The following is a 27084-nucleotide window of genomic DNA, read 5'->3' on the forward strand; positions in this document are numbered from 1 at the left end:
CCAGATTTCCCAGATGTCATTAAATGGAACAGAATAACTTAGTGAGAGACCAGCCTTTTGACTCACAAGACCCCAAAGCTTTATCACAGTATAAAAATTACACATTTCCATTTCTCTCAGCATTAGTTAGTTCCTGAAGCTACTGTATCTCACTAACAACAATTCTGGCTGGAGAACACACACACATGCACACATACAAACAACAACAGTAATAGTAGCAGTATGAACATAAACAAAACCTTGTTTGTGTGAAACAGTACACAAAAACTGCACTGCAAAAAGAAAATCATGAGAGCAAATAGAGGATAAGACGACAATATTTCTATTATGCTCCTTTTAGCAAAGAATTTGAAACAGGAAAAGGAAGGAAGCAGAGAGAGAGAGGTAAACAAGAGGCTAATGGGTAAATTTTCTGTTACAGGAACATATGGAAATAAGGAAGGAGCCTTAGTAACAGAATCTAGCATTTTAGCATCCACTAACATCTCTGGATGTTTGCACTATACGCAGACGTTGCTTCATTTAGCCCAGAAGTTCCAAACTTTAGTAATCCTGTTTTTGGGGGGTTTCAGATTCCCCAACGAAAATTGTTCTAAACGAAAAGGAGAGATGAGCTGTTTTTAGAAAAATACCAGTATTTCTGATCTTCAATCAGGTATTTGCGTTTATGCCCAATACACTGAGATCAATCAAGTATTTAATATTTCAACTTTAGCATTTTAACACAGAGAATTCTGTGATGTACTTAAAGTGTATGTTTCAAGCACAATGTTGTTATTTCATGTTTGTGAGATTTTGAGGCTTCATGTTGTGAACTTTTTTGTAACCAAGTAACATTAACTACCTATCTAATTCTGGTATGAAACAATGTTTGCCTAATTAACAGTTCAGTTTAAAATAAAATAAGCTTTCCAATAAAATGTGTTCCTGGAATACTCCTACAGTCCAGGACGGAAGCCAATTCAGCTATATTTTATCGTCATCACATAACAGTTCACGAAGGCCAGCTTTTTGGACAGCTAAAAGATGGAAAACAACTAACACCCAATAGGACCAATTTTCCTATCCAGGATGTAATGTGGGGGCAGAAATAATATGGGAGTTCTAGTAATTTCTGGAGTCTTGTTCCATTGCTTTGAAGATGAAGTCACAGTTGGACTGTAACTCTGTAGAAAGCAAAACAGATGTCTGCTCTAGTCTAAATATGCAACACACAATAAAAGCAAGGTGGAAGCAGTGGTATTATTTTTATATCAACATGAGACTTAATGGCAGAAATAATGTTTGGGTGAAATACTTTGTTTTCTTACTAGAATCCTGAAGCTGATCAAAGCCAAACAGTATCTCAACAGTGAGGGCACCTATTTTCAGAAAGAAGGAACAAAGATATTCCTGATATGCATAATTGTGCTGCACAGAAGCCCACTCCTCATACTGGTTCACTGAGCTTTCTTCTACCTGAACAGCCTAGATTGGTTGGGGGGGGGGGGGGGTTGTGGTTGCTGATAAACAATTTAACATTCAAAACCCTCTATGATGTATTGGAAATCACTCAAGAGACCTATCAGTAATTCTACCTTCTGACCTACTTCAGAAGCTGGGAATTATTATTATTATTATTGTTATTATTATTATTTGAAACACAATAAGATTAGTACACAGCAAACAAGATCACTCTGCTGGTTGTTGTATTGGATCACACGTCAGACACTTCCCAAGTGTCTAGGACTATGTGATGTATTATTATTATTATTATTATCATTATTATTATTATTATTCCCCACTTTATCTCTCCTGGAGGAGACTCAAAGCAGCTTGACATAAAAACATACAATTTAAAATATACAAATATGCAAACATTAAAACAGAAATAAATATAAACAGTATTTTAAAAATCACATTTAAAATCCACTAACACATATTCAAAGCTAGAAACCACAGAACTGGTCACTTAATTACCTTTCAGCTTGTCTAACTGAAGGTAATCCTGTGATCCTTGGGATCCCTAAATGCAGCCACTGAAGCTAAAGACTGCCCAAATATCAGGCAAAAGGAAAGCTAGAAGTGACATTGCTACCACCTTGCTTTTATTATATTGAGCAGTGCCTTGAGCAGTGGTTCCCAACCTGTGGGTAGTCAGATATTTTGGCCTTAAACTCCAAGAAATCCTAACAGCTGGTAAACTGACTGGGATTTTTGGGAGTTGTAGGCCAATACACCTGGGACCCACAGGTTGAGAACCATTGGGCTAAAAAATACACTCCGCCTCCTGTGCAGTGGCCACCCCTGGTCTAGATGGATGTTTCTAGCATCTAATGAAGCTAATTCCTGGAGAAGTAAGAGTTTCCTACAGATGACAGATTAAGACAGAATATTAATGTACCTATTATTAGGTTACCGTGTCTCTTTTTCTTTTCTGTCCCTCCACAGACAACAGACAGAAGATCCTGCTCTTTTTAACTCTTTCTTCCACACTTCCTGCTGCATTGTGTCCACTATTTTCCCCTACATATTATTTATTTATTTGCTGCATTTATATCCTGCCCTTCTCAACCTTGTAGGGGACTCAAGGCGGCTTACATATATAGGCAACAATTTGATGCCAAACCCACCCCCCACACAGAATAAAACATAAGCATTAAAACAATCATTAAAACACAATAAAACCCTAAAACCCTTTATTTAAAATCATGCAACATATCATGTCTATTTAATAAAATTCTACATACAATTAAAAATTAATAAAATCTAGCAGAAATGCTATAAATGAAAAAAAGAACAAAACACACAACTTGACTAGATAAAAAACACAACTAACGAAATAGGGGAAAAATGATTACTTCCATCCTTTTTTCTCTAGGCATATTTTTTCCTCAGAATTCTCTACTTTCACTGTAAGTCATATTTCATCTATACATTTAGTCATGCTAATTAACAAAACCAACACCTATCAAATTGCCCTCTTCCTGATTAAAAAAGTCAATCAGGAGGCTCCAGTTTTTCAAAAACATTGTTAATGGTTTTTCGTTAATCAAAATAAATAGTTTGTCCATTTCCGCAAAATCAATCGCTTTTAATTAGTCTTCTTTGGATTCTAAAAAAAACCCCTTGTCTTCCATTTCTGGTTGTATAATATTCTTGCAACTATTATCATAAAATGATATTTTCTTCCATTGTTCCTTTCTAACAGTTTGTCCATCAAACCCAAAAGAAAAAGTCTAAATATTAACTGAATATTAGTCTTCACATTTTTAAACACACCTTTGGTAATTTACCTTGTGGTATGTTGACTGCTTCAACAAAAGTCCTATCTTTTTCAGGAGATAAAACTCCATTCCATTCCACTAATAAACAATAACTACAATATGTAGTTTCTAATCATTAATCTCTAATTTTTGTGGAAAAGGTCACCTTAATTCATTCAGAGCACATTCATACACAAAGTAGTAAATTAATGTGGACATCTACTTATCTACCTTTTAAGTAAGACAATACCAATTTTGGACCCAAAATAATATTAATACACAACACTGCTCTATTTTTCTTCTTGAAAAAAATATTTGCTTTTAAATTATTTCATCTATGAGGTTTAAACATGTATACACCTATACCTACAAGGGCTTTTTTCACACTTTCCTCTGAAATTTCCATCACAATTTTGTCTCGTGTAAATAAGGCCACATAGTCTGTTATTCCTAAAGGAGATGCAGTCTATTTTTGGATCCAGAGACATGGATATCAGTATTAACATTCCCACCAACATCCACTACCCCAATAGGAGTTAGCACCCGGCAAAAAAGGGAGACATCTGGTTTCCTTTTCAAAATGTCCACATCAAAGTGCAAAGATGGGTTACTAAAAGAGGAAACACCTCTTGCATCTTCTTATACTAAAGAAGAGAAACTTCTCAATTTCATCCATAACAAGCTCAAAGAAACCACATGGGCTTCATCAGCATGTACTGAAATCACCTTTTCTCCATATATCATATTGTTTTTCAAATAGGATAAACAATCTGGCAAAAACATATTGAAGATTAATTTTTCAGCTACTGGGAAATTTTCTAGACATCTAGGAAGCCCACTGGGAAGGTTGTCAAACAACTGCTGAAGTATGATTGTTGCTAACATTCCTATTAAGACTGAAGTATATCTCTAGCCTGTCTGTGGCTCATGAAATGCCAGTTGCTACTGAGTTCCCTCTGACTCTTAAAAATGATCCAGAAAGAAGAGTCTCTGGACAATAAACAAGGCAGTCACATTCTGTACTGTCCAGATCAAGCTTGAACCTCTGCCAGTGCTGTGACAAAGCACTTTTCAAAACTAACCATTGCAATGGGGTATTGATGGAGGGAAGATAGCAGGCATAAGAGCTCCAAAAGAACACCAACAGACGATCTCTCCCTTATTTTGACAAAACAGTTCCCAGAAACTCAAAACACCCAGTTGTTACATTACGGCAAAAGAAAATAATTTTGTTCTTCTTTTCAGATTTGTATACCACATTTTAATCTATTTTGATTGCTATAAACACCATGGGTCTTTTTTGAGAGAGAAGAGTTAAACATTATTAAGCAACAGCAGCCAAACTATGTAATAACTGTGGTTGAAATAAATGGCATCTTACAATGCTCAGAACTACAACTTTTCATGTAAAGCACATTCCAGATGGATAACAAGGAATAGGAGATAACTTGAGTCCTTTTCAATACTAGAATAGGAAATGTATGGCCCTGAGTCTGTTTCATGGTCTCCAGCCTCACAGATGATGCTTCTTCTGGCAAAAACAAGAAGTTGCATTCCTCAAAGCCTATCTACCTAAGCAGAGATCCACCTTTTAAACCAGTGGTTCCCAACCTTTGGGCCTCCAGATGTTTTGGACTTTAGTTCCCACAGTTCCTAATAGTTGGTAAGCTGGCTGAGATTTCTGGGAGTTGAAGTCCAAAACACCTGGAGGCCCAAAGGTTGGGGACCACTGTTTTAAATGAACTGTAGGACTGCCAAGTACTGTTTAAACTGAATAAAATATATTAAAATATCTAGTATATAACACCAAAAGTAGAATTTCCAGGTTGAGGAGTATTTTTGGCAGCCTATACAGCCTCTGAAGGCGTCCTGGGATAGAAATCTGGCCCATGACTGGTCAAATTGCCCATCACTTTTGTAAACTAAACTAGAGCTTAAAACTATGGCTTGAAATTAAAATGGTTCTTCATTTTTATGCATATGCTTCCTTGCAAGCATAAAAAAGAGAAGCTGGAAAAGCCCTTACTCGACCAGACTATACCAGTTTACAGACAACACATATCCCTCCTGGTAGTGTGTCCACTGAGTAGTTTCACAGAATCATAGAGTTGGGAGGGACTTACATTTTAAACACTTTTTTCAAATCAAACTCTCAAATTTCAAAACAGAATCATTAGCAATTTTACAGAATAAAAATTAAACATAATTCAGAATATTGCCTCTTTCAATACAAAAACATACCTAAGAAGAAATGAACTTTGATTGTGAAAGACAATGAAATGCAGGTGAAACGTCAGGAAAGAATGCTACTGGAACATGGCCATACAGCAAAAAAAAAAAAAAAAAAAAACAACTCACAAGAACCCAATGGTTCTGGTCAAGAAATCTCTCGACAATGCAATGAAATTACTTCTAGGTTATCATCACTTTGTCCTTGGAGCTATATCTGCCTGATTGTGCAGAAATGTAATAGCCCTATATGTAGCCCTATAATAATACATGCTATGTTTTCTATGGAACCAGTAGCACAAGAAGCAAAATATGGTAGTTTCTTGTCAGTGGTTTGAAATGAACATACTCCCAAAGTTATTATATCATTGCACTAGTCTTTCACCCTAAATATTCAGATAGACATGTTACTTAAAAACTAAAAACGGTTTCTGAGAAACAACTACAACTAAGAGGGTATAATTTAGCAATTCAGCTAACAGAAAACCCCAGGCTCCATTTCTGGTGTCTCTATTGAAAGGAAAAGGTAGCAGGTGTTGTGAACGGCCTCTGCCAAAGACTACAGAGTAGACAATACTGGGCTGGATGGACAAACACTAGTCAGCTTCCTTTTTCCCCCCTATTAGGTCTTGACATGGAATTGTTAGTATCTTTTGGGTGAACACAGGGTGAACTCTCAAACATCACAAAGGGAAATTTGGCTTTGGAACTTAAATTTTCTATTTTTGATGGTGCCAACAATTATTCACACAAGGATCATTTTCCTACTGGTGACAATGCTTCCGGAAAAGCCCAACAATGAAAATCATCCAATAAGCACTTCGTGGACATTGAAATTGTTTTAGATATATCTTATTTCACATTATTGTTCTTAGATTAGTGTATAACTTTTGATATGTTTTATTTATATGCATTTATTTATTTATTTATTTGATTGTATTTGTATATTGCCCCTCTCAGCCTTCCGCCGACTCGAGGTGGTTTACAAGGCAAAATTCAATGCCACAAAAGCACAAGTACAATTTAAAAACTTTAACATCAATAAAATCCTAACAACAGTAATAAAACATATGTAGATAAATCCTTATTAAAACATTGTCCAGTCCCATCGTATAGTTGTTCCGTTTTCCTATGTCCGTTACTCAATATTTGCAAATGCTTGCTTGAACAGCCATGTCTTGAGTTTTTTCTGGGATGTTAGGAATGAAGAAGCCAGTCTAATCTCCTTAGGGAGGGCATTCCATAACCGAAGCGCTGACACTGAGAAGGCCCTGTCTCTCATCCTGCCTTCGTACTTCTGACAAAGGCGGGACCGAGAGCAAGGTCTCCCCAGACAATCTTAAGGTTCTCAATGGTTCCTAAGGGGAGATGCGTTCAGACTGGTATGTTGGGCCTGAATCGTTTAGGGCTTTATAGGCCAAAGTCAGCACTTTGAATTGGGCCCACATCAAATTGTTGCCATATGTTGTTGTATGTTAGCCGCTCAACGAGGATGAGAGGGTGGGATATAAAACAAAGTAAATAAATAAATGGGATGCAGTAAACTGTCTAAAATACAGACACAACTGATTAATCTCCAACAACACCCTGATCTAAATAAATGTATTGTGTTGGATAGCACTTTATTCCAGACAAGAGTTTTTGCTGAACAGCTACAGTGTTCTCACATATCTCTATGGAAGGCCTTGATTTGCATTTTACATGTTGCTTATTTATTAATGAAAATATTTAGGTTCTTCTATAACAAACGATATGTCCTAAAATTCTTCTTTGTACCAGGCATTGTTGGGGCTTGATCTCAGTTAAAATCTTAACATTCAAAAGATGAGAATCCTCATGAGAACCACAATGAAGAACATCACCAACTTTCAACTCATCCTACGGTATGGCTAGCTGAAAATGTATTTGTGAGCTTCTGAGAAGAGATAAAGGATATGATATCCAGAAAACATAACTGATGTCTAGACTTCAATAAATCTGCTTGTTGTTTTTGCCACTGGTAATGTGACATCACCTACTGCTGAGGGAACAGGAGTGGCTAAAACTGTGAGCACACAAACCAGAGCACATGCAGATGCGTGTACAAACATGTAATAGACACACACACACAGCTCAGCTGTGTTTCTTGTTCAGGAACAGGAAAGTTAGGCAAAGGAGAGAAATGCTTCCTTATCCAGCTTTTCCATTGGGAAGAACTGGATTCAAAGAAATGCTGAGCAACGTTGCCCAGAGGCACAGATGGGATAGGACAGTGTGATATGGGGACACAGGATCATGGGAAACAGTCTTATACTGCGTCAGTGTGTCAATCTATGGTGACTTCATTAATTTTCTGAGGCAAGAATACTCAGAAGTACTTTTGTCAGTTCCTCCCTCTGAAATATAGACCACAGTACAGTATTCATGGGTGGTTTCACTTTCAAGTACTAACTACAGCTGACCTTGTTTAGTTTTCAAGATCACAAAGGATCAAGTCCTTGTGTATTGGTTAACTGGGCTAAGTTCTATGAGCTCTGAGTGTCAGGTTTCAGTCAAGATTTCTTCCTAGTTCTGCCCCAATAAATGAAACTGTAGCATTTTCCTTGATAGTTTCTGATCCGAGTACTAACCAGGTCTAATCTTGATTAGCTTTTCAAATCAGGCATAGTAGGTATGTTCTGGCCCAACTTACCTGTCTGAACGAATCTCCCCTTACGAACCTGCAAGGACTTTAAGATCATCTGGAGAGGCCCTTTTCTCGGTCCCACCACCATCACAAGTACGGCCGGTGGGGACAAGAGACAGGGCCTTCTCAGTGGTGGCCCCTCGGCTATGGAATGCACTTCCTAGGGAGATTACATCGGCTTCTTCGCTCCTATCATTTCGGAAGAATCTTAACACAGGTATTTGTGAATACTGAGTAACGGATATAATAACGGAACAACTATATGACGGGACTGGACATTGTTTTAATGAGCATCGATTGAAGTATGTTTTATTATAATGTGATGATTTTATTGTTGTTGATCTTTTATACTGTATATTGCATTTATGTTTTTAATGGCATTGAATTTTTGCCTTGTAAACCGCTCTGAGTCGCCGGAAGGCTGAAAGGGGCGGTATATAAATATACTAAATAAAATAAATAAATAAATGTGTTCAAGATGGCAAAGCTGAGAAATCCAAACTTTGCTGCTAACTCCATCTGCTTCAGAAATCAAACACTGGCTAACAAAATGCATTACTAAGAACCAAAGCATCATTAGAAATAAAGGATCCCCTCAGATATACACACTTAAGGAATCCTGAATGCTGAATGAAGTTGAGCAACCTGCAAATGCTACTTCTTGCCAATCTGATATTCTGATTGCATTACTCTTATAAACCATCACTGAGATGGAAATGTATAATTTAAAATGTTATTTTTCTTAAAGATTTTGCCTCCAAAAATGGCCATTGCTCCTTCATGTTAAGTAATGATGCAGAATCAAATTACAACTTGTGGAACGGCCAAATATCTTAAAGTGGGATCATAGATTTCCTGGAAAGGTAGTTGCACTAAAGATGGCCACATTCTTCACATGTAGATCTCTTCTTTCACTGCAGTTTGGATGGCAGTGGTAGTACTTGGTCCTCCCCACAAAACTGGCAGCTCATGAGCAACTCTCTCTTCTTGGTCCTTTCAGAGCTACCAATGCCCTGCGAAAATTTTGTGGGATGTGGAGGGAATAATAAATACTCATATAACATTTTTAAATTGCTGCCTGGAGCAGTATGTGTCTTCTAAACACACCTTAACTCTACCTTTAAAACTAAATGAAAACAAGGGTTTAGCTGAAAATTGGCTAACTAAGTTGGGATGTATAAACTCCAATTACGCTTCCAGCAATTTTTGAGTGGAGTTATGGCTGAAATTCAAGAAGTACAGCTCACCATAGTATGAAAAATTTGTCCACAGGCCACTGCATTTGGTGCTCACTGCTGCAAAATCATAACTTTATACATTCAGAAGCATCACCCACATCTTTAATTCTCTTTCCTCCCACCAAAAGATCACACAATCTACACACCTTATTTTCAATTTAATGTAGTGGATAAATAAAGAAAAGAAGGCAGATGTATTTCTGACACGTTAATAATAACAAAAAAAAATCACCACTGTGTTTTCCAAAGAATTACTTTAATTCATAGAGGTGTTTCCTTGTTTCAGATTTACTGTAAGGTACAGTTTGAACCGCTTAACACCAAGGCATGTTATCTGCCTTGTTTAGAAAAACTTTACAAGTTTCCAGAGAAACCTATGTAGATAATATATTAATGCTTTCACATCTGTATATACAATGTATTTATTTAAGCTATGCGCCAGGAAGAGCAATCTTACACTTCTCAGGAAGCCATGAAATGAAGCAAGCATGAGACAAAAGGGCTCCACATTCACTCAAGGCATATAGTATACCTATGGAACACTCTAAGGAAAGTCTTCATTGGTAATACAGGTTGAGCATTCCTTATCCAAAAGAGAAGAACTTGAACGACAAATACCCTCTATGTCAGTGGTTCCCAACCTATGGTCCATGGACCACCAGTGGTCTGCAAGAACTAAAATATGGTTCGCGGCCTCACTGTTACCACATTGTTGCAACAAGCACAACTGGTCTCACAAAACCCTATTAAAATGCCGAGGTGAGCAGATGGCGACTACTGGATGGCATATGTTCTGTATCATAGTTACCCCAAATAACCAAACCGAATCTAAAATTGACCAAAAACAGATTCGTAGCCCTTTTGGTACTAATGTTGGAGACTGGTCCCTGGTCAAAGTGGTCTTTGGTCAAGTGGTCCCTGGTCAAAAAAAAAGTTGGGAACCATTGCTCTATGTCATGCAAACATACCTTTAAACATTTGTCATTTTGTCTAGAATAAACTGGTAGAAGTTAAACAGTGGTGGATCTTTCACCACTTCATACTACCCCACCAAGAGTTGCTGTTTAAGACATTCATATTTCTCTGACAGTTTTTAAGCAATGTACCATAGCTCATTCAAAAAAGCCAGTTGTCTTGAAACAAAGAAAAATATCCAATAATAACTTGAATGTATTTGCTTATAGTTAAGTCAATAGGAAACCTAAGGCAAATGTAGCTAATTCCTTCTTCTGGGTGCCTCTACCATTTTTCAGCATGACTTAAAGTTTCTATCATTTACATCTCTAACATTCAACCATACAAATTAACTTATGAAATCAGAAAATGTAATAATGTAGCACTAAACCAGGAGCTTACACAGAATAGAGTGCCGATCATATTGACAAAGGGCAGAGTTGTTTATAGTGGAAAGAAACTGCTATGTGTTCAAATAGACAGTAATGAATACAGCAATTGTTTCTGGTGCTCTGTTGTCAAAACCAGAAAATGTGAACAATTCATTTATTAGAAATGCAATAAGCTTCCATTTTGGAAAATCTTCTAGGAAAATAAAAGTGTCTCAAGATCCCCAAGCAGAATATTTACAAGTTTTGCAAACAAAGTATGTGACTTTGAAAGATAATCAGAATGCTGAAGCCTTGACTATCCAGTCAGCCACCTGCCAACTTCATTCTCTCATTCTCAAAAGCTATTTCTTATATTTAACATAATAACATATGCATATTTCAGTTAAGAGAAACATCAACTGGCTTCTGGAAAAGGAGGTAATTCGAATCTGCAAACAATAGACAAGGGCAAATATTAAGCAATAAGGTGCTCTGGACAAAAAACACCTAAATAATGATTACTAAACAAACTATTTTCATTATCTGCTTTATCTCCTCTGAGACTTGGCTTGTCAGTAAACAAGAGCTTAACAGCAACAAATACAATAGCAGGCCAGAAGGTGCCCAAATTTCCTTTAAGGAGATATGCATGGAATATATCATTTTCAAGTCACGTAACTATCTGTGGCTGATGTAATTTCAATGTAACATGGTTTAGAAGAATTTTAATGAAATTTCAACATTTCTTAGGTACCTTAGCATATCAACCAAAACTTGAATTGTTCTGATCTTACCGTTGCATCCTTGAATTTTTCTCTCTGGGAAAGCAAGGACCACACAGTAATTCTACTTTTATCTAGAACTTTATAGATAATGTGAAATTCAGCTGACTTTGCCTACATCACAACTGAAAAAGGTCATTGTACTAGAGGTAGTTCTTGCCTCGTTTCTAAAATCACTTTACACAAGATGAAAGATTTGGTTAAAAATTTATCAGTCAATGATAAAGTAAGGCTAGCCATGGCACTTCCTATAAAATATTTTACTGAAAGTAAAACCTGTAATACATAAATAGAAATAGAATAGCAATAGAATGAAAATATTTTTATAGGTTTTGCAGCTAAATACTCAATATTCCCCCAAAACTTCTTATTTTCAACCGAGTATGTGATAAAAGCAAGAAATCACATTTTGCTCCTAGAGCAAACAGGAACAGAATACGACTCCAAAGATAAGAAAACTTCAGAATTTGCATCACACGTGCCATCTTATGCCACTCAAGGAGAAGTCCATATCAGACTATATTAGCAATTGTAAAAATAGCAATGCTTTAAAGACTTCAGCAAAGCATCACAAATTGAGAAATATGTTTCTAACATCTTTAAGCATCAGAGTGTTTGTTTCCATTTTCAGCCTGTAAAGCAGAATGATGTCAACACACAAAGAAAAACAGAAATGCTAGCCTTCTCTAAAAAAATGAAAATGTTAAAATATTGATTTTTATCAATAAATTAAAAAATTCCAGAACAGAAAGCTACAAAATACAACCTGAGGAAAAATCGTATCTCCATGATGACCTGTCTGCCAGAAAAAAAGTTCAATGTCAAATAAAAGAAGTATCTCCTTTTCATATACACACACAGACAAAGGGTGGGGGAGGTGAGAGGGAGGATTTTGCTGCAATCACTAACTTGACCAGGCAAGGAAACTTCTTGTTTGAAAAAGCAGCAAAATCTCACACTCTTCACTCTAACCATCAATAACAGAAAAACCAAGAACAAGTTACCTGCCGCAGCCCCAAAAGGAAAGGCATTCTGCATTCTCATAATCCACGAAAAGGATTTCAAGAAAAGAATGTCTCAAATCCCACAATTATCATTTCCTCATCTGATAGTGATGGACTGCATCCGCAATCCTATTTAAACCCGGGCTTCCTTGGCTGGGAATGTTAAGTAAACAGGGTCCCAGGCCACAGCAGCATGCACTCCCTCCGTCTCTGTCTCTCTCTTTCTCCTCCCCGTGACCAATCTCAGGAGCAGCAGAGCTGCCGGAGGAGCGCTTGCCAAGGGGGAAGTGACATCAGTAGAAGCGCCGCAAGGGGGAAAAAAAGCCTCAGACAGCTGCTGATTAACAACTCAACAAGGCCTGCTCTGCTAGAGAAAATGCACTGGAGTTAACAAACAGAAACCACTTGAAACGAGAAGGCAAAAATCAATACAAAAGCATTGTGGTCATTCAATGACTACAAAAAACCCAGTTAATATTTCAATCTAAACCTTGACATTTGGGAGTTGTAGTCACTGGGATTCACAGTAAACATACAATCAAAGAGCATTCTGAACCCCACGAACGACAGAATCAAGGTAAATTTCCCATACAGAACCCCCATGACCAACAAAACATACTTAAGGCCAGCCAATCCAACTCCCTTCATCAGGGCAAGAAAACGTAATCAAAGTCCTCCTGACAAACAGCCATCCAGCCATCGATATAGATAGATAGATAGATAGATAGATAGATAGATAGATAGATAGATGATAGATAGATATGATTCACACACAGAGAGATATAGTATCATAGATTTGAAAGGGACCCTTAAAGAAGGACAATGGTATGTTGCATGTTCCAGGGTGGGCAAACCAGCCACATCAACACTGACAAAGAAACAGCAAAAAATACTGTTTACCCACAAGCATAAAGAAATTACATATATTAGAAACCAACACTTTCTCATTACTTTATATTCCAGAGCCCAGTCTGGGCCACAGCAAAGCGTGGCAGGGGGGCAGCTAGTATTATACAAAAAGTCAGTTCAAGACACACCTCTTCTAACTTGCATGGATTTTGTTCTCCTGTCAAGATAGTTTACGTACATGCGTCAAGGTATCATGTAAATATGAGTGTACAGTACATCCTGGCTCTAGAACACCTGGCAGAATGCCCAAATATGCAATATGGTGTTGACAGAAGCACACAAATGGGATACAATAGATATAAAACATGCTAAATCTTGCATTGTTTTAAAAATGGAATAAAATTCACTATGAAGCCCACTAGCTATCTGATGTGGAAGCGCATTTAATATCCAGTATGAGAGCAAGATTCAAGTCACAAAATTTACAGGTACACAAGACTATATTGGTATCACTGCCAACTTTTATTATCTATCAGAGTGCTGAATGACACAAAAGCAACACTAGTCAAAACTTACTGGCAAATACGATCAAAATGTGGACCCAGGCAGATGTTTCACTGGTTTAACACAGCAAGTTCAAAGGAATGAAAGGAAAGTGTTTCAAGAGACCACATTTTCTGGGTACAAGCAGTCCCTGAGTTGTGTGTGTGTGTGTGTGCGCGCGCGCGCGCGTACATACATACACACACCAAACCTTTGGATATCATAGGAAAGGGCTTGTTTGTTTTGTTGTCTGTGCCCTTGTTCAGAAGATTTCACCTCACTTTCTGTCTCTATTATAATTAGATTTTGAAAAATTTGTCTTATGGAAATAAGGATTGGTGAAAAAGCTTCAGTGGAGACACATTTTCCCCATGATAACTCTTCAAGGAGTGAGTTTCCCTTCTTAGAGGCAGATTTCTCTCACTTCCTATTGTCTCACCTCTGTTCTTAACTATGAGTAAGGTGTAAATTGGAAGTTTGTGACTCAGAGAATGCCTGTACTATATTTTCTTTGTGTGTGTGTATGCATTCAAGTCACCTGTCAGCTTATGGTGACCCCACAAATTTCATAAAGTTTTCTTAGGCAAGGATTACTCAGAAATGGTTTTGTCAGTTCTTTCTGTGTAGCACCTTGTACTTATTCCTAATCTGAATTTGAATCCAAATGCAAGGACGGAGCAGGGCAAGTTATCTGAAAGCAGGCAATATTGGCTCAGGGAACTTTGTGAATGGAGGAGGCTGCGGGGAGAATTTTTCCAGACCAGAGGCTTCTCCCCATCAAAGGACGACAGGGTTAGATTTGACTAGATGGAGCTTTAAGATTTCAGGGAGGCAGGAAGGAGTCAGTCAGAGAGAGAGAGAATGACTCTGGTTTTGGGAAGGTGTGAGTGAATAAAGTGTTCACATATTAATGTGCAGTTTTCTGCGTCTTAATAAAATTCCACATTATTGTTTATTTTACAACTGTTAGTTTGTTTGACAACTGTCTCTTTCTATTCCCATCAAGCTTGATAAGGTGTCAGGTCAAGCCTACCACAAGGAGCCTACTAAATTAAGACAGTTACCGGTCATACAAGGGGTCACCTTGAGGGCCTGATATGCAATCCAGGAAGGGATTAATTGGACAAAGAAGGGCAGGGAGAGTGATAGTAGTCCATGGGTTAGAACTGCAGGGCTAGATGGAAGGGGGATCCATTACACTCAAATATACTAATTGATGACCCTGAAAAATCCTCATATGATAACTTTATTGCAAAAGTACCCACTCTCAGTCCTGGATCACTACTACAGGACCTTTGGTTGAGAGCCTTCCCTTTTGTTATTCTTGCTGAATGAAACTTATTCCCCCCAAAACTGGTTGTATTCAAGTATTACAATAGTGTGCCAGACTAACTCATTTCCTTTTCTGATTAGCCATTTTCTCAGTGAAATGTGAGACAGAATGTATCTTAATGTATTTGATATCACTTCCCCAAAGTATTTCAGTTAGAGAATTGTTCAATGAAGGCTAGATGCCAATATCATATAGTCAGAAAACTAATTACAGTCAGTCCTCCACATTTGGAGGTTCAACTTCTGCAGACTTGATTATGTGTGGATTTGATTAATATGTCCCTTATAGTAATTTCTAGGTTGCTGTGAGTTTTCCAGGCTGTATGGCCATATTCCAGAAGCATTCTTTCCTGACATTTCACCCACAGGCATCCTCAGAGGTTTTGAGGTTTGTTGGAGACTAAGTAAGTAGGGTTTATATATATGTGGAATGTCCAGTGTGGGAGAAAGAACTCTTGTCTGTTTGAGACAAGTGTGAATGATGCAATTGATTACCTTGATTAGCATTGGATAACCTTGCAGTTTCAAAGCTTGGCTGCTTCCTCCCTGGGGGGATCTTTTGGATCTTTAAATAAAGGATCTCTAGATCCTTTGGCACAGGTCCACTATAAAGGTTTTTAATTGAGTGTTCCTCAAACAGGGGAAAACATGAGTTAACCCAAGCCCTACAAGATGCTTGTAATCCTGTAACATTCAGTTTTAAAAATGAACCAAGCATAATCAGGGGCTCAAATGAATAATGGACTGGTGCTTAATGGCTCCAGAAGTTGCTAGAATGAGATGGTGCCCCAAATAGGATATCCTTGAAAAAACCAGCCTCATGAGCTGGATCTCTGAAGACTCCACTTTGCAGAATGTTATTTCATGTTCTACTTATCTCTGTCAGATATACTTTGATAATCTGGTAGCGAAACATAATCCTACAATAATTTGTGTTTTTACAAATAAAATATGACTACTTTTTAGATTATTTCCATCATAACAGCTTGGGCTGTTTCATGAACCTATGAAAAATGTCTAGAGAGCACCTAAGCATTCTACTGTGTACGTATAAAGCTTTAAAGATCCACCCAAGGAAGTTAGGTAAATCTTAATTTATTAAGAAGCTAGCAGATAATTGTATCTAACTTTAAACAAAATGGCATCACTAAAATTAGATCCATGAAGTAAACCCTTAATCAAACCTCCAGAGATTTATATTTAGGCTTGGAAGGATTACACTATGTAACACAGTTTTTGTTCCTGGGTTATAAATGTCATTTCCTAATTGGTTATACCATAAAAACATGTAAAAAGTTTCTAAACTGCAAATACTTTGTTTTTGCGGCATATCCTGCAGCATATTTTGCTATAGTTTTTCAACCAATTCTACACAGTTCGTGGCAACCACAAAAACAAAGTTTCTGGAGCACAACAACTACTTTCAAAGTAAGTACTGCAAGAAATAACACTTTCAAACCAGGAACAGAAATGTTTTTTCAAATTTTGTTACTGTTATTTTTGTAATACAACTCCCAGAATCCTCCAGTCAGTAACAGAGTTGGTTGGATGATTCTGGGAATTGAAGTCCAAAAACCCCCCTCATCTCAGCACTTTTATTTGCTCTGCCATGTTAGCTTTTAATCATTTTTATAATGTTGTCTGTTTTTATTTTTATTGATGTTTGATATTGCTTGTTTTTTAATGCTTATTTTAACCTGTTTTGTTGGGCATGTCCCTTTGTGGGCTACCCCGAGTCTCTTCAGGGAGATGGAGGCGGGGTGGAAAAATAGTTGTTGTTGTAGAAAAATAGTTGTTGTGGTTGTTGTTGTTATTATTATTATTATTATTATTATCTCTGCATAGAGTGAGCACGACATGAGACGATGCACTGACATCAGCCCAAAAACAAAATTTCCAGTCCTGAGTTCCAGTTAAGATTTGGCCTTGGAGCTTCCAATATCAACACTCCACAAAACTCCCAGAAAATATCTTCTTAAACAATGTTAAATTTCAAATATAAATGGTATCCTGTAATTTAAAGGAGAAAGAAACTAAATTTTATTTAGGACCCATCAAATGCAGCTGCCCAGATTCTAGCTGTCATATTCATATTTAATAGTAAAATAGCTTTTTAGCACTTATACTTGGCTGCTCAGATTGACAGCCACATTCAGTTTAAAAAAACATGGGGATGTATTGCAGAGATTTTTCCCCAGCAATATTTTTGTTAAAGAGCCATAACTACATTCATATTATGCTGATCTACAAAACACAGACTGCACAAGATCTGTGTTGGACGTCCTTTGAAAACCTGTTCAGAGGCATTAGAGATTGACACTGTCTACTTGTTAACAGGTACAAGCTGATGAGAACATATACCACTTTTGAAAGATTTGCACTGGTTATCACCTTGGCTCTATGCCTCATGCTTTCATCTTTAAGACTCCTCCTTGACTGGCATCTATTTTCAAGCATTACTCCATTGACCTTATTCCCTTATTCCCATATTCGCATCAGATGATGAGACTCTGATCACTTTTATAGACCAGCAATTGTTCCCCAGCAGAGCTAATTCAGTAGTAAACTAGTCAGCCTTTATGTAATTTTTGTATTCTAATCTGAAAGGAATTCAAGCGTAGCTTTCCAATCATTGTATTGCTAGGGCACTTCTAGGCATGTAAGAGTCAAGGAACAGATTTCTTGGAAATAAAACCTGTATGTTAACATATATATCACTATATATGCAGTACAACTCCCATATCTATGGGCAATACTTACTGTAGAAACAGGAAACTGCGAATAATAGCAAACTGAACAATTTCTGCAAAAAGTAGCCATAGAATCATAGAATTGGAAGAGACTTCATGGGCCTTCCAGTCCATGTCCCCGCCAAGAAGCAGGAAAATAGCATTCAAAGCACCCCCAACAGATGGCCATCCAGACTTTGTTTAAAAGCCTCCAAAGAAGCTGTGTCATCATCTTGGAAGACCTAGAACATTCCAAAAGTGGTATCATTTCCAGGTACTTGTTAGATCCTCCAATGCAACTCCATGGTAATGTTTGTCAGAATCATACTATCGAATTGTCTAGAAGGTCTAGAAAATTCTTAGAGAGGGTATATATTTATATTGTCAGATGCAGATAGGTGAAATCATGGGTACTGGTCCCAGGAGAATGGGGATTGTACTTATGCAAATTTAGGAAGTATCTGATCAACAGTCGTTATAAGCTATTGGACTGAAGACAATGCAACCATAATCTTATGAGAAACTAATTAGGAAATGTGGTGAACAGTCCCAGAAGGAATACTTGATGCTCTGGGATATATAGGGCAAAATCCTCATGCACTATGGCCTAGTAGTGTCCCTGCTTTCCAATATAAAGCAGCTTGCAAGCCTTTTTATGTAGACTACAAGATAGACTCCCCAAACAACTGGGAGATTCTGCAGTTGAAACCCACAGAAAAAAGAAAAACCCAAAACATTTTCCAGGAAATGGAATACAACTGTTGGAAGCCCAGAAGGAATGTGCTGCTTATTCAAAAGATGGGTTTTTCTGCTGAGCCTTAGTGCTCGTCTCAGTTTCATACCAGTGAAAAATTGTTTCTCAAATACAGTTTGTCTTCTTGTGAGCAATGGAGCACAGCAAGTTCCAAAGGGACAAGAGATGATATGAAAAAAGTAATCTAAATTTAACTCTGCTATACCTCTGCTTTAAAAGTTCAGTAATCTTTTTTGTGCTTCTCTTAAATCAGCAGCTGTTCTCGCCTGTCACATGCCAGGCTGGAAGGCCTGCCACTCCCATGGCTGGACTCTGTGAATACATATTTATCATAGGCTGTCAAGTTTTCCCCTTCTCTTTCAATTTTAAAGAGATTTCAGGCCAACTTTTTTAAAAGGGAGTTCAAGAAGTTACAAACCTGGTGTGAAACCTGTGCATGAAGTCAGGACACTGCTTGCACTTAGTAAGCAATTCCTTCTTTCTAGAGATTCCCAATACTTGAAGTACTGTACACTGCCCAGGCTATAATAAGGAAAGGATAGGAAAACGTATGCACCTTTGTTAAATAGAAGATACCCACATCATACAAAGTAGGCTCAAGCTTGTTGTGCAAGGGAAAGAAAACATACAGCTTACATTCCTTTCTCTAGACCTGAGTTTCTCAACCTGGTGGTCAGGACCCCTGGGAGGATCGTGAGGGGGTTTCAGAGGGGTTCCCAAAGACCACCAGAAAACATATATTTCTGATGGTCTTAGAACCCCTTTGGCAGAGAAGGCTAAAGATCTCTCCACCTGTCCTTCGCTTCCTTTTTGGAAACAGATGAATCCTCTCACCAAAAGCCCTCCTCTGCTGTGATTGGCCAGCCTCTCAGCCAGCCTCTCAGGCAAGGGGGGCTGTTTCTGAGATTTCAAGAAGAGAGGGGAGCAGGCGTGCTGCACATGTGCACATGAGGGAGAGCATGTGAGGCTGGAGGGAGGCAAGGTGGTTCTTTGTGGGAAGTTTGGCCCAATTCTATCATTGGTAGGGTTCAGAATGCTTTGATCATAGGTGAACTATGAATCCTAGCAACAACAACTCCCAAATGTCAAGGTCTATTTTCCCCAAACTCTACTAGTGTTCATATTTGGGCATATTGAGTATTCATGCCAAGTTTGGTCTAGATCTATCATTGTTTGAGTCCACAGTGTCTCTGGGTGTAAGTGAATTACCGCCCAAAACTCAAGGTCAACGGCCTCCAAATCCTTCCAGGCTTTTCTGTTAGTCGTGGGAGTTCTGTGTGCCAAGTTTGGTCCAATTCCATCATTAGTGGAGTTCAGAATGCTCTCTGATTGTAGGTTAACTATAAATCCCAGCAACTACAGCTCCCAAATGATAAAATCAATCCCCCCATCCCAACCCCACCAGTATTCAAATTTGGGCATATTGCATATTTGTGCCAAATTTGGTCCAGTGAATGAAAATACACCTTGCATATCAGATATTTAAATTACAATTCGTAACAGTAGCAAAATTGCAGATATTTAAGTTACAATTCAAAATTGCAATAATGATGATAATGATGACAATGATGTTACTCGGGTCGGCTCACAGAAGCACTCCAATTCATAACAGTAGCAAAATTACAGTTATAACAACAACAACAACAACAACAACAATACCCGGGGCAGTTCACAGAAGCACTCCAAGTGCCAAGTTATGAAGTAGAAATGAAAATAATTTTATATTTGGGGGTCACCACAACATGAGGAACTGTATTAAGGTGTCACAGAATTAAGCAGGTTGAGAAATACTGCTCTAGACATTTATTCCAGCATTTATTCACAGGCACAAAACACTGCTCCCTGATTTACACCTGTTCACTATTAGAACCACAATTATTTGGCAAGAAACAGGCCTCATGTACAGTGCCATATAATGAAGTTTCAAATTGCATTATATGGTCAGTGTGGACTCATATAATGCAGTTAATTCTAGTTAAACTGCATTATAGGAGTCTACACTGACCATATAACGCAGTTTCAAACTGCATTACATGGCAGTGCAGATAGGCCCCCAGAATTCTTTCATTTTATATCTTAAACACATTCTTTTGTGTAACCCAGTGTTTCTCAAACTGTGCTCCTCCAGATGTTATGGACATCAGCTCCCACCATTCCTATCAGCTGGTAAGCTGGCAGGGATTTCTGACACTCAAAGCCCAAAACACCTGGAGGAGGAGGAGTTTGAGAAACACTGCTTGTAAACAATTCTGATCCCAAATGATCCTATACATGTAAAGCACCTTTTTATGAATTATGTAGTAAGCTGAAGCACAAGAGGGAAGAAGCTTACTAATATACCAAGAGTTGACAATAATGGTTTAAATCCCTATATAGACAACTCACATTACAAATGTCTTATCCTATATAGGCAGTACCCAAGTTACAAACATCTGACTTAACTCATGGTTAAGAGTGGGGCTGAGACAACAGGAAGTGAGAGAAATATGCCCTTTGGAAGGGAAATTCACTCCTGGAAGAGTTATCATGTGGAAAAGGTGTCTCCACGGAAGCTTTATCACCAATCCTTGTTTCCACACAAGCCAAATTTTTCAAAATCTAATAATCACAGGAACAGAAAGTGAGGCAAAATCTTCGGAACAGGGGCCTAGACAGCAAAACAAACACCACAGGGATGCAAACCCGTCCCTATGCTATCCAAAGCTATCTATCTATCTATCTATCTATCTATCTATCTATATCTGGAGGTACACTTAAAAATGTACCTGTTCTGACTTACATATACATTCAACTTAAGAGCAAACCTACACAACTTATTTTGTTTGTAACTTGGGGACTGCCTGTATGCAGTATGACACACACACACACACACACCCCACACACACACAACTGTAGGACTGGTATCAGCAGTTTCATTTATTCACATCCAAAAGTACATAATCTCAAACATTTTCTAGGCAGTCCATCATGATTCTATGGTATTTTGGGGCCTAAAGTCCTTCATTTCAACAGGGTTCACTATTATCCAAGGTTTGACGTATCCATGCAATATCCAGGACACATCCTCTGAGATACAGTACATGGACTGTACATGTTCCTCACTGCTACACATGACTTATCTGCTGGACCACATACAAAGTAGAATGCATAGGAATCCATAACAAGATAGCTCTAAACCAGCGGTCCTCAAACTTTTTAAACAGAGGGCCAGGTCACAGTCCCTCAGACTGCTGGGGGGCCAGATTATAATTTGAAAAAAAAACACACATGAATTCCTATGCACACTGCACATACCTTATTTGTAGTGTAAAAAATACTTTAAAACAATACAATAATTAAAATGAGGAACAATGCTAACAAATATAAACTTATTCGTATTTCAATGGGAATTGTGGGCCTGCTTTTGGCTGATGAGATAGGATTGTTGTTGTTATGTGCTTTCAAGTCGTTTCAGACTTAGGTTGACCCTGAGCGAGGCCCGGGTAAATGACCTTGGAGGGCCGCATCCGGCCCCCGGGCCTTAGTTTGAGGACCCCTGCTCTAAACAAACACAAGTATTGAAAAATTTGTAGAAAAAGTTCCATAACTTTGGGGAAACTATGCAACGCAATTCCCTATATATTTCTGAACCAGGGTAGAGGTGGATGACCTTTTCTTCTGCCAAGTGCTGCATTCCTTGTCCTGGACCACATGCCAGCAGTAGATGGGGGTAGAAACAAAGCAGAATAACTGTCCCTCCCTTCCTTCCCATCAAAGTCATCTGCTAGGGAAAAAAGCACATTCTCAAGAATATGTAAGAGGATTTTGAAAATTAGGCCAAGGGAAAAGAACCACAGTTTAGCCAATAATAAACTTGCAACTGGTCTTGAAAGATCGTGCTACAGCATTAAGGTCAAAATTGGTCCCTAAAGGACATAGTAGTAGTAGTAGTAGTAGTAGTAATAATAATAATAGTATTTCTTACCCACTTCTCCTCATGGCTCGAGGCGGGTTACGACATGATTAAAACACATAATCATTGTAAACATTCTATAAAATATGAATGCATATTAAAACTTATTTCTGAATGTTCTTGTAACCAATCTGGCTGCCATATTTTGAACCAACTGGAGTTTCCAAACTAGGCACAGGTCCAGTGATCACAAGTAGTGGAAATAATCCATACCTTTCTGTTGTAGGGAGAGTGCTAAAAATGACTCTTCGCTAGTTACTGAATGATTTACTTTAGTTAATGCTCCATCAGATTTGGCATCAGAAAAAGATCTCCTAGGTATGGATGGGGTAGCCTACTAAAATAGCCTAATGGTAAGATATCCTGTCTGATCTTGAAAGCTAAGGAGTATCATGCCTGGTTAGTATTTGGATGGTAGGCCACTAGTGAATACTAGGTGTTGCAGTCTATACTGTATATCAGAGGATGAAACTGCCCAAACCAAGCAACTGAATAGAATGCAACAGAACTAAAAACCTACCATCAGACAGTGTTTAGGCTACTCTAGGACCCTAAATTAATCTGGTGAGAACTGAGAGATAAAGGTTAGCAAAGAGATTATAGGGAAATGTTTTTCATGTCAAAAACAGGCAAAGTAATTAAGGGGTGTAAAACATAACCTGGCTAAAGATGTTATAGGGACATGGATTAAGTTAAAAAACAATATATTTCCAGGAATTTCTCCCCTAACCCCAATAGTTTTCTTGGAAAATTTCCCAGAAGACCTAAGAATTAAACTTTTAAAAATTGGAGGTAGAAACTGCTCTTTCTTTGAAGGAATGGATACAAAATTTGATGGGCAAGCTTAACAAGTTAGAACAACAAGGTGTCCTAAATTGGTTTGAAAGGCAACAGCTATATAATTGGAAAAAATTGGTTAGGTAAAAATCCTAGATGTAGAGAGTTGAATAAATATGAACAATGGCTAAGTGAACTTAAAAAGGAAGAAATATGTGGGAAAGGATTAACTCGGAAAATATACAATGGATTAATAGGCGAAGAAATTGGGCTGAAGCTGTTAGAAAAGGTATGGGAAGGAGACCTAGGGCCTCTAACGGATCTCAATTGGAAAAGGGTTCTAAAGTGGACAGCAGTTTAAGAATCTGTCAATAAGATTAAAAGAAAAAGTGCACAAAGTCATATGGTGATGGTATCGGTTAAACTACACCAGATGGATAGAAAGTAAAGTAACATCTGCTGGAGATGTGGCACGTATAAAGGGAATATTTTCATTTATGGTGGGAAAGCCCCCAATTGAAAAGTTTTTGGAACAACCTAATTATGAAAATAGGTAACATTATAGGACTAAGCATCACTCCGGATACTATGTTAGCATTACTAATGGACGCCACAAAGTTGAATTTAGAAATGGAAAAGAAAGAACTGGTGATTATTTTACTTACAATGATGAGACTTAGAATTGCAAGGAATTGGAAGATAGTAACCAATCTCACGCTGGAAGCATGGTATGGGGAAGTATGGAACGTAGTCTTAAATGATAAACTATCAATGGAAATGAAGGCGTTCGGGGGCGAAACTAACAGATCAGATTTTGATTCATACTGGTAGGTTTTTATTAAATATGTTTTAGAGAGTGAAAAAGGAAATCAATACAACTTTGTTGGTCAGGAATTTTGGATATGACATTTGTTTACTGGTTGATTCATAAATTTCCAGCAAAGGAAATCATACTTATTCAGGTCTTGGTGGTGGGGTTATGTGTTTGTAAAATGTTTATTGTTTCGTGTTCTGTTTATACTGTAAGCTATTAATGTATGTAAATAAAATTTTGTGTATATATATAAAAATAGAATGCAACAGAATAAACATTATTCCCGATCAGATACATTTCGAGGTAAATACACACATTTTAGTAAATAGAAGGCCAAGTGTTACAAAAGAAATTTCAGCAAAATTCCTTTGATCTTGCAGGAGAGGGAGAACAACCCCGCTGCAAGGAAACTTGCATGATAAAAATGAGTGGAGGTTTCCAGCATTTTGTATCCAACAGTACTGATGCATTCCAGATCACTAGTTTTATCAGCCAACTGTCCTCAGAGAGAACACTAACTCCCTTTGATCCTCTGCTGGGTGATTAAGCCTTTAGATAAATGTATAAAATGCCATCATTATTACCACTAGCAAAATGTTCTTTTGAAGGTCAGGGCCATGCATAGATGTATCTTTCCTATCATTACAAAAGCCAGATCTGGAAGACTACAACTGCCTTCATCAGAGATCTACCAACAAAATATCTTCTGTGAAAGATCTTTGGATTTCCTCAAAGATCAGTCCAAAATTCCTGGGAGGCTCTCTGTATGAAGCAAAATGAAATGCTATGTTCCTGTTCACTATATGTTTTGTTTATTGTTTATTAATTATTTATTTATTTACATCACTTATATCCCGCCCATATCAGCCAGCAGGCGACTCAGGGCAGTCTACATATCAGCACAATTCGATGCCATCAATACAATACAACAGCAAAAACAATTAAGTGCATTTAGACAAAAAAGACAATAACAATTTAAAAAGAGCTATATCCTCTCATTCCAATCCTCATCCGTTTCATCGTCTTGGCCGTTCCTGGGTCATTCTCTATCTCAAGCTTGACTATCTATTCTGGCGTTCCGAATGCTTGCTCGAAGAGCCAGGTTTTTACTTTCTTCCGAAAAGTCAGGAGGGACGGGGCTGATCTAATATCCCTAGGCAGGGAGTTCCACAGCCGAGGGGCCACCACAGAGAAGGCCCTGTCCCTCGTCCCCGCCAAGCATGCTTGCGAAGCAGACGGGATCGAGAGAAGGGCCTCCTCAGATGATCTTAACTTCCTGGAGGGTTCGTAAGAAGAGATGCGTTCGGATAGGTAGGCTGGGCCGGAACCGTTTAGGGCTTTATAGGCTAAAGCCAGCACTTTGAATTGAGCCCGGTAGCAAACTGACAGCCAGTGGAGCTGATGCAGCAGAGGAGTTGTGTGCTCCCTGAGCGCCGCTCCTGTTAGCAACCTGGCTGCCGCACACTGGACCATTTTAAGCTTCCGGGCCGTCTTCAAAGGCAACCCCACGTAGAGCGCGTTGCAGTAATCTATGCGGGATGTAACCAGAGTGTGGACTACCGTGGCCAAGTCAGACTTCCCAAGGTACAGGCGCAGCTGGCGCACAAGTTTTAGTTGTGCAAATGCTCCCCTGGTCACCGCCGAAACCTGGGGTTCCAGGCTCAGCGATGAATCCAGGATCACACCCAAGCTGCAAACCTGCGTCTTCAGGGTGAGTTATTGTTGTAACTTTACAATATAGGTAAGGTATTTCTTTTATGTCTTAAAGATTAATTCATTCTTTAAGGGTTGACTGAAAACAAAACATGACAGCTGGAATAATGGAAATTGGCCTGGAGATAAACTCTGCCAACTCATTCAAAACATGGACATATGTTTGAATATGACTCCAATACCAGATACGGTAAGTTATATTTTAGAGGAGGGAACTGGCAAGTATTCCTTGGCCCACATGTTGATAGGTAACTTGAAGACACATACAAATAAACACAAGAGGTGACCATAAAGGGGAAAAACCTGTCTGATTTAGGGCCAGAGTTAAGGCTGCGAGGCTCTATCCACAACTTGTATAGGACTATACATCACAAACCTCGAAAGCACGAGGACATTCATTTACTTGCACCTTGCTAAATTTTCACCCTAAGTAAGATAAGAGCTTTCCTCCATTCTCTGATATTGTGGGCTGTCATTGCGTAATATAACTATCACTGCTTAAAAAAACTATAGGAAGCATGACTTTGAATCTTCCAGAGGAGGACGTTGACTAGTAGGGTAGCGCAAAGTGTAGCACAGATGTCATTAGCTTTGATGACAAAAGGCCCGCATAGATGGGAAGGGATCCACTATACAAAATTATAAGAGACCATGCAACACTGCACACAGCTACACCAGTTGTTGGTACTATCAAAGTTTTTCCTTCATTGCAACTTTTTGTTATTAATGATGCATTACAGAGGGAATGAGATGGCTAGTGGAATTATTATACAGAGTTTCTTTATGTGGAAGTTGAAGGACAAGTAGTAGTATCAAGAGGTACAAGATTTGTGCTAGATCTGCAGTCCACATGTTTGCTTTACAGCAACAGACTTACACTCAATTTTGGGTGAGATTAGGTCATCATTTACTGAACAGATTTCATTTCATGAACGAAAGTTCATCTCATAAACAGGTGCCCCACTCCCACCCAATTTTTTTACACTGGGTAAAGTAGAAACAGCATATAACTAATATGTCTCTCATCTCTGTGTGGATGACTCTCCAGCTGTTCTGCCAGATTATAGCGAGAAACAGCTTCAATTGGTTCATCTAATCCACAGCTAACAAGTAATACCTTCAAGATGTGAAAT

General features: G+C 38.2%; 1 protein-coding gene across 2 annotated transcripts in view; it reads right to left on the minus strand.

Moving 5' to 3' along the window:
* The window catches only part of WBP1L (WW domain binding protein 1 like), a 61249-nt gene that overhangs the window by 20176 nt on the left and 13989 nt on the right, over window positions 1-27084 (minus strand). The window contains exon 1 of one of the 2 annotated variants that reach the window (XM_060768304.2): window positions 12489-12752. The exons of the other annotated variant lie outside the window; for it this stretch is intronic. Within the exon in view, the coding sequence (XP_060624287.2) occupies window positions 12489-12515 (27 nt within the window). The 5' untranslated portion in view covers window positions 12516-12752. Of the gene's footprint in view, window positions 1-12488; window positions 12753-27084 lie in introns of those variants that run through there. 2 annotated transcript variants of the gene reach the window in all.

This window comes from Anolis sagrei, chromosome 3 (genome assembly GCF_037176765.1).
Source record: "Anolis sagrei isolate rAnoSag1 chromosome 3, rAnoSag1.mat, whole genome shotgun sequence".
In the NCBI taxonomy this organism is placed as follows: domain Eukaryota; kingdom Metazoa; phylum Chordata; class Lepidosauria; order Squamata; family Dactyloidae; genus Anolis; species Anolis sagrei.